General features: G+C 37.0%; 1 protein-coding gene across 2 annotated transcripts in view; it reads right to left on the bottom strand.

The window, feature by feature from the left end:
- The window catches only part of LOC109243146 (helicase-like transcription factor CHR28), a 13,402-nt gene extending 4,219 nt beyond the window's left edge, over positions 1-9,183 (bottom strand). The window contains exons 1-7 of one of the 2 annotated variants that reach the window (XM_019410050.1): positions 8,688-9,183; positions 5,189-5,228; positions 4,767-5,069; positions 3,323-4,476; positions 2,785-2,856; positions 2,080-2,157; positions 1,085-1,967 (exon numbers count right to left, since the gene is read on the bottom strand). In XM_019410050.1, coding sequence (XP_019265595.1) covers positions 1,085-1,967; positions 2,080-2,157; positions 2,785-2,856; positions 3,323-4,476; positions 4,767-5,069; positions 5,189-5,228; positions 8,688-8,831 — 2,674 coding nt within the window. In that variant the 5' untranslated portion in view covers positions 8,832-9,183. The remainder of the gene's footprint in view (positions 1-1,084; positions 1,968-2,079; positions 2,158-2,784; positions 2,857-3,322; positions 4,477-4,766; positions 5,070-5,188; positions 5,229-8,687) is intronic. The other variant, XM_019410057.1, reaches the window with a different exon arrangement.

Below are 9,508 nucleotides of genomic sequence, written 5' to 3'. Positions count from 1 at the left end.
CCCCTCCTTTCCAAGCTTTTTGTTTCCTATCCACCCTCTCCATCTCCCCCTTCATGTGTCCCCCGCACCTACCCCTACTCTCCTGCCTGAATCACCACAGCGGCAGCCACTCAACAAATATCTACAAGTGGCCCCCAGCACCTGTGATGGTGGGTCTGATACTCCCGGAATTCCTATATCCTCTACATTTGGCTTTCTCGATCAAGAATTTGTGCGGGTGTTAGACGGATGCAAGTTTCTTGATTTTGAAGTTAGGGTGGCGGAGGAGGTTGCATATTTATTGCTCAACTCAGGTAGGGGAGTTCCAGGTTGGGGCACAAGGGGGTGGTGTTGACTAAACAATGGGCAGGACTTGCTGTAGATGTTGGAGTCAGGATTGACTATAGAGGTGGTTGAAGCCATGGAGGAGCCTTGCATGGAGAAAAGTACCTGGATTTGTGGCAATCATATGTTCCACTTTTTACTTTTCCTGTTCGTTTTCCTTTTTTTTCTCTCTTGTTTCTCAGTCAGAAAGATCAAGTGTTTCTCTTCTTTTCTTTTTTTCTCTTCTCCTGGTTACTTCTATTTCCTTAAAAAAATCATTTTAAAATAACAATTTCAAGCAAAATTACCCAAGTGAACATCACGTGTCTCTCACATGATGTCAGATTTTAGCTCCAATTTCCTTACTGGAGGGACAACTAAAGACCATCTGAAAAGAGAAGTGATAAATTGAGGATAAACTAAGAATAAAGTGAAGGATGAGGAGGAAATTGTAACTTACAGCACATAAGTGCTTTTTTCCAGATAAGTTGTAACTTAGAACATAATTTGGGCACCATATAGTACTTTACTTGGAATCATGTAATATACTGATGCGGGAAGTATAAAAAGAAAGGTTGGGGCAATGAGGAGCTAGAAGAGTGCTCGCAGACCCTCTACCCTTTATCAGTATTGAAATAGAAATAGACATGAATGGTTTGGCGTCAAAAAAAGATGCAACCACAAGTGAATCATATTATATTATATCATATAAGGAGCAAGCCTGTCTAAAATGGTATACAGCTTATAGAGGAAAAGTACATGCTGAAGTTATTATAATCACCTTTAGTGCGACGAAGCATAACAGTCTTAAGCACTGCTTGCAGCTTTCTGTACCCGGTTGTTGGATGTTTCTGGATTGGAAACTTTATTGTGGAGCAGAATTGTTTATACACTGCATATGGGTCATATTTGAGAAACCTGAAGTAACTGTAAAGGTCATCAACTGCGTTTTGGATAGGTGTCCCTGACAAACACCATCTACGTTTAGCACGAAGACCCCAACAAGCCCTAGCTACTTGGGTTCTGTAATTCTTGATGCTTTGAGCCTCATCCAGCACGATCCTATACCATCCCACCTTTGCAAGAGGGCGCGCAGTGGCTTCAAGCAATTCCTTCTCCACTTCTTTTTTTGCCTTTGATGAACTTTTCTTTGAGCTCGAAGGAGATTTTCTCTTTTTACTAGAAGGTGATTCATGAGTTCCTTTTCCTGTCTCATCATCATCTTCCACAAGAGGCTGCTTAGGGACCTCCATGCTTACTATTGAATATGTTGTGACCACCACATCGTACTTTGCTAGTTCAATAGGGTCCTTTGTTCTATTGCTACCATGGTATACTAGGACAGAAAGATTTGCTTTGCTTGTTACCTTATTGTGTAACTCCTCAGACCACTGACGAAGGACACTGGTAGGACAAACGATAAGGGTGCCCGCAGCAGGCCTCCCTTTTGTATGCATAGAAGTTTTACTGCCTGTGCTAGAATTATCATTGACTTGATAAGAATAGGCACCTATCTTTGACTTGTCAAGCTCAGATGAAATATCATCATCGTCCAAATTCAATGTCTCCGTTTTAGTTTGTCTGGCCATGGCTGTAGAAACTCTCGAAGATGGAGACCTTTCTTTGAGTATAAGTGCAATTGTTGATACAGTTTTCCCAAGTCCCTACAACAACCCAAAGGAAAAAGATTACTAAGAAAAGGGCGACCACTTCGAAGGCAATTCTTCTCATGTAGACAGACAAAACATTGAGAAGTTAAAAGTGTCAAAAAGTTACCTGATCGTCAGCAAGAATCCCACCACAACAGGGTACACCAGCTTTTTCCTTCTTGACCATCCATGATAAAGCAATGCGCTGCGTGTAAATTGAATGGATATAATTCAGATAATTCCTCACACCAGTTCAATATATAATACATTTTATCTCTTGTTTTTCCCCTGGTTAATTCTTCTTCAGGAGGAGGAAGAGGCATAGAGAACCTAAACAGCCTGCTATAAACTACAATATGACTAAATGAAAAAAGAAAAAGAGATAGAGAAGCAGATAAAGAAAACTGAAACACCCGAAAAATAATCTAGGGCAGTAAAATACACAAGCATATGCAAAGTTCCACAAGGATCTTTTTCAGCGAAAGGAGTTATTGGCTAAGTACCAGTTATAATGTAACTATTTTTAACCATATCTTCAGATAAGCTACATCATTTCAGACAACACAATATGTTCACCCAATAGAATAATTCAGAGAACTCACATATCATTGATGTATTTTGTCAGCAGCTAAGTTCTTTTGGCGCTAACGAAACTATTTTAGTAAAATTTAACTATCTCAATTTCCGGGCAATTGCACCAAAATTCAAGTAGACGCCCTCAGTACGATATTAATGATCTCCACATCTTGAAGAATAAATTCAGGTACATGCTGCACTTAGAAAATCGAAACTTATAATTCCTATAAACATAAACCATCAAACAGAGCTGAACCTGGTGTCTCAATAGAGGAACAGCCAAAAGACCATCGGGTGGATTTTCTTCTGATTTCGGCTGAGAAAGATCCTGCAACAGGTACCACTCCAATCAGAATTTATTTCTTTAAGTGAAAACAAGGCAGATTTTCTCACGGAAGCAAAAGGCACCCACGTAGTGTCATCATGTTCCACCAAAAAGAACTTTAAACACGGACAGCTTTCAAAAGTCAGGAGAAGGAATTTTCTGTATTGATCATCCACATACACAGCAAACAATAAATTGGACAGCATAAAAGTAAAGAATCCAACAGATCCCTTGAATTGCACATGCTTAAAGGATTTCAACTCCCATCTTTGTAACTAACAAAACTATTATCAATAAAGATACACAAGAAAAAAAAACCATTCAAGTGGGTGCGAATAATTACCAGAGAAACAGTTAAAGATAAATATTAATTTTAAAACAGCAAAAATAGCATGACAACATTTCAGAGCACAGTTCTTGCAACACGTGTGTATACTGTATTGAAATAGTGACAGCTATTAGTCCTCACCTGCAAGGCAGCTCGATAAATAACAAGCTCATCATTTGACTTCGGCCTCGTTTGTCCCACTTCAGCTGGAATAAAAGAGTTAGTAATTGTAGTACGCTGTAGAGCAACAAGAGACTTGCCATTAGCACATGGATTTGCCTTTGCAGGTGCACTTATATCCTCGAGAATACACAGATCATCATCATCCTCACTATGGCTTCTTTGAGGTAACAAGCTTCGCTGAGTTCCTCGATGAGTGGTTGTACATAGACGAGAACCAGTAACTTTTAAAGAACTGTGCTTTTGCCCCTTTTCTAACATTGCACAGCTGAACTGCTGCTTCATTGAAGTTGATGACAATGAGACAGGCAGTTCTCTACCCTTCACATCAGCGTGGTGATCCTGAGGAACCAGAATGGTTTTTCCTAAAGAAGCTTCTTTGAAATTATCAAGGTGATGAGAAGACCTATCTAACTGAAGTATATCATTTTCAACCTTTGGATAAACCAAAAAATTGTTACTTGAAAAGGGAGTTGCAGGAGCAGGAAAAAATGAATTTGAGAGCCCAGAAACTGTAGGTATATCAGCACCACCTATCAGTTCATTTTTGTCATTCCTTCTATGTAACTGGTGGTTTTGAATAAGGAAACTTGACCCACTGAAAGGCAAAGGCTGAGGAAACATCTTTTGCACCTTATTGCTGTCTCTTAATCTGGAGGACAAGATGCCATTATTTAATGATGTTTGGATACCACCACTACGATAGGCACTGAGCTCCCCAACACCAAAATTTGCAGTCATATAACACTCAGGAGCCTGCTGAACTCCTTCACCTGTTCTTGTCCAATTCTCATATGCCATTGTATCTGAGTCTGCAATCCCAGTTGTATGGTCCAATTGTTCGTCCATTATATTTAGCATCTTATCATTGTGAGACAGCATTTCAAAATCAAGGTTATTTAGTGCAGCCGGCTTCGAGAAAGAATCTGCATGGGAAGTTTGTGGAAACTTGTCCCAACTTTCGGGCAAAGTACCAGAACTCTGACATAAACTAAACCCAGCGTAGGGTTCATCATTTGGAGATGCAGCTACTTCAATGCTTGATGTTTCTTCTGCAGCTAATGTTTCTGAGGTTCTCAACTTGTTCTCTATAGTTGATTGGCTTAGCAGCAACCCTAAAATGTCAATGACGTTTTTCGAAGCGATTAAAAACAAAAATGAATAAATAGAAAACTTACAACAGAAAAGGACCTCAGAGCAAAGATGAGAATAACAGAAATGCCGACTAAAAAGAAGGTCAAGAAACATTCAGCGCAACATTCTCGCTCTGGAGAACCAGTGGTATTAATGAGTTTCACATATCGTATAGCTGGTCCAAATTCTATCAATCATTGATATGATCAGTATTAACAGCAAAGCTACAAGTGTCACAACTAGTCGACATCTGAAGGTTGAGTTTCCTTACTTTCTTGTTGGACATTAGATGAAGTACACCGAGAGAGATTATCCTTATGAGTGGACCAGTCATTGTCCTGACCAGGCATCCGTTCAGTCAGGTTTCCACAGAAACTGTGTACCGGAGAGTCTATCCCTAATTGAAACTCAAGCTTCCCACCATCAACATTTGAATTCCCTGCAGAATCAGATGAACCATCTGAAACACCTGTCCTAGAATCTGAAGCTTCTGAGTTTGAAGAAGGGGAGACTCCAATGTGTCCAAGAAATTGACCCCCTGAAGATGAAGCTCTCTTCAAATCTGAATAACCTACTTAAAATAGCATAAACATCAAGAATCAAATATCACGATGAGTAAGAAGCACCATAATCTCACACCAAGTTAGTAACAACATCAAATTCCATAAGTATCCAAGTCGGCAACCAACTAACCTTGTGCCATGTCATTTGGCATAAAAACCTCTGGCATACTCTGCAAAAGGATACCCGAATATTAAAATCATTGACAAACTGGGTAAGCATTGTAAGACCAAATTGTTCACGTGATCCAATGACAGATCTACAATATGTATCTCCAGACCGAAGATTGAAAGCAAAGCACTTCGCAGTATATTCTTTACTTAACCTATATTGTGTTTTTACTTCGTGAAGCTGATGGCATAATTTCAATCATTAAGCTTTTTGTCAACTCTTGCTGCTGCATCTTAGTAACAACGGAATTTAACTGACCTCACATCAATTTTAACCATCTACATCTAATGGACAATTTAAACAGTTTACGGGTCTAGGTCCAACACGTCTTGGTCTTGGACACAATAATGTAACCGATTGCTCAGTACTTAATCAACAAGCCATTCGAATTTACAAGGTGTAATGTCTAAAAATAAGAGTAATCCCATGAGTAAATTTATTCATTTTGACAAGCCCATTCCTAAAATATAGTACCAAACATCTCTATTACGTATTACTAAACATTCACTGACTTCAAGTGTATCTAGTATTTCCATTTGTTCAATTTAGTCAAACACATCTATAAATTATTTCTGCCAACATGTCCTTTATTTATGAAAATTTGCAAATGTGATGTGTCTGTTTAAGTACCACAGATACTTCAAAAGAACCCCATCCACAGATACTGGAAAAGGCACAAGACATCCTTAATGCTTCTGACCATATTTTTACCAACCATTGGTATTAAATTTCTCAGCATCTAACAGCTTAGGAGTATTCTTTCAAACAGTCTAATGTGTTAAAGAAATTCAGCAAGGTTTTACCTAGTATTCAAAGAAATCACACGTTAGTATCCTTAATATTTCAAGATTCAGCTAACCAAATTACTTCAGCAGCTCTTAGTTCACCCAACCTAATTAGCTCCACAATGGGCCATCCCAATCCCGATCAGACTCAACAGTTACAAGTCTCGACTTGAAAATGGGACAACAGATACCGAGTCTGAATCTATCAACTAAAAAGGTTCTGTATTTCATTGATACGTCTTCTATTACTAATTTCTTGCAATAATCACACAGTAGACCCAGTTTTCCAAAAGAGCAATTAATCTCATCCTAAAGGTCAATTAAGAACCACTGGCAAAAAACGTGAGGTAGGTACCTTATTAGAAGCATCTATAATTATGACTCAGAGTCTGCACATGCTATCCGTGGTTACATAGGGAATTATATTGATTATACAGGTCATTGCTATGACTATCAACCTTGTAGTACATATTAACAGTGTTTCGATTCAGTGAAGTTACATGTTAACTGGTTTTCACATGTCTAAACTCATTGATTGAGTAGAAGAATATTTCAAGGTATTCCATAGGCCATTCTATAATATTATATACTTACAACAACTAGGCCTCATTCCCAAACAAGTTGGGGTTGACTATATGAATCCTCACTGACCATGTTACACCATATAAACTCATCTCAAGCCAATATTATCAACAACAACAACAAACCCAGTATGTTCCCACCGGGTGGGGTCTGGGGAGGGTAGCCTGTACGTAGACCATACAATATTATCGAAATTAAAAATAACAATAATAATAATAATAATAATAAGTACTACAATAAAATTAAAAAATTACTTAAATTATTGTATGTAACAAACGATTACTACCCCTATTTTATCCCAACCAGAGAGAGAGAGACCAAGACTCCCGTAGAAGAAGTCCCTCTTGTATATTGTCAATACTCAATTCAATAAGAGTCTCTCTCTTCCTTTCTCTTTTCACAGAGCGCCGCTAAAAGGCCCATTAGTAAAAGAAGCTATTCAATCAGGCATCACAGAAGTGTGAAAATATGCAGTCTTATAATACATGTGGTCTTGAAATATTTGATAGTTATGGACCTTCAACTAGCATAATCATAGTGTTTTGACATTTACAGTTTTCATGTTACCACCATGCTACCTTGAATGACACAACAAAAAGAACAAGGGTCACCTCCATAGCCATGCATCTCCAGTAACTACAGAATCTAGTTAACTACCACAACTCGCAAGCTCATGAGTCATGATCCTACGCAGCAAGATATAATGAAAATAAGATACAATTAGATTTTTTTCAAGATGACACTAGCTAAAATTTGCAAGATAAAAACTGACAGTTCGCTGTTCAGATCTAAAAGGGCTAAATTCTTTTATTTGAAAGTCTTTTCACGAGATTATTCTTTATTTGAGATGTTGAATTGTTTAATTCTTCTAAAATTATCTTATAATGTGAGGCAGGTATATGAGATTCCATTACAAACATATAAATATTCTTTCAGTTCAATGATTATCTATTGAGGTTATATAATATATTTTCTATTTCACAGGCAGTAAAGCCAATTTTACTAGACCTCTATCCAGCAACCTAATGGGACACGGCAAGGTCTAACAGCTTAGCTAAACTCTCCCATGGGAAGAAAATGAATGGCATTAACAACATTATGACGTACTCACTCTGTTCCATTTTATGTGAAGGTGTTTGACTAAGCACTGAGTTAGATAAATAAAGGGAAGACTTTTGACACATAAACTAAATATATGCAAAGTACCAAAATCACCCGTACTACCAATAATTAAGTGAGTTCCACATGTCTTTACATTTTCTCTCTCTTAGTAAATGAATGAGCTTTTATATCAAGTGAGACCAAACAAGTCATGTCATTAAGCGTAAATGGAGACGCAACTCTTAAAATAGTTTCCAAATAGAGAAAGATGTTATTCTTTTCGGAACAGGCTAAAAAGGAATGTCAGTAATGTCAGACGTAATAGAGAGCGTAATAAATAAAGATCAACAAATGTATCCAACTTAAATGGAAAATCTCCGAATTGTACAATCAACTCATCTAAAAGCTTAAACGTTAAACTACTAAAAGTAAACACTCAATTATTCATTTAATTCTTACAAAAATTTCTTTCAAAGCAAAATTTAGAGAGCTTAAGTTCCACGCGCTGCCAGCGTAAAAATATTTACACAATTGGGTCACTTAAAAATAATTGTAGGTAACTTTAGTCAATAAGCATTGTTCATTAGTCTAACATAAATGGCAAGTAACATTCATTAGACTGTAAGTGTATATAACTTAAATTTCAATCCAAATCAAACCCAAATTTTGAATCCGTATACAATAATCTTATTTATATATATATACACACACCAAAAAAAAGTTTAAGAGGTGCATGTCCAGTTCCGACTGAATCGAGAATTATCCACTAAGAAAATTATATACTAAATGATCATGCTCAATTCACAGTAAAACCCTGAATTACGAAAAAGATTTAACTTATATATACTGATATCTTAAAGATTTTGTGTACTACCTGTGAAATTTAACCTGTACTAGCAGATTGGTTACCATCATTACCAGATTACCAAGACTTGATTGTGTAAAGATTTTTTACACTGTCAATGCATACAGAGAATTCAATGAAAATTTACCGGCAGAGAAGGATCGGGGTCCTCGTCAATAATTCTCCATATATCGTCAATATCCATGCTTAGCTCATCAAAATTCATCCCAAATTCGACCGCAGATTCCTCCGATGGTAACGAATACTGCGATGACTGGTCCGCCATCATCATCGCAATAATATCACTAAAATTCTCACCAAATCCGATCAATCAAACAATCAAATAAAATAAAAACCCTAATCCAGCAACAACAACAAAAAGCCTAGAATTCACGAGTCCTCTAAGATTCCAATACGCTGTCGTTTCATCAACCCAAAAGGATCACAAAATTTTCACCACACCAACTCTGTGTGTCTGTGTGTGTGAAGATAAATCTACGATTGGATTTTTCTTCTGGCAAAGAAGGTTCGTAGAGGTTTCAAAATACGCGACTTTTGATTTGGTCACTTTATTTTGCCCTTTTTAATATGTGTGTGTTTTTTCTCGTGAGGTTTTTGGGGGAATTTGTGTTGAATTGGGGATGAGGTGGTGTTTTATGACTTTCTTTTTACAATTATAATAATAAAATATATTAATTATTTAAAAAAAAAAAAACTATTTCCTAATTTGGTTTGGACTTTGGATATAGGAGGACGAATCCAAATGGAATAGGAAAAGGTTTTGTTAAACGTAAGGCCCGCGTTTTGTCAGTTCAACTTCAGCTGTCTTGTTCTTTTTTTTAACAGGTGCACATGTCCATTTCGGAACTAGTTAGATTCTAACTAGTACTAATATATATTCTTTCTGTCTTAATTTATGCGACGGTATTTGATAGCGCAATTTAAAATATTCACTTGAATATTAATTAT

This window comes from Nicotiana attenuata, chromosome 2 (assembly GCF_001879085.1).
Source record: "Nicotiana attenuata strain UT chromosome 2, NIATTr2, whole genome shotgun sequence".
In the NCBI taxonomy this organism is placed as follows: Eukaryota; Viridiplantae; Streptophyta; class Magnoliopsida; order Solanales; family Solanaceae; genus Nicotiana; species Nicotiana attenuata.
This window is presented reverse-complemented; position numbering and strand designations above follow the sequence as displayed.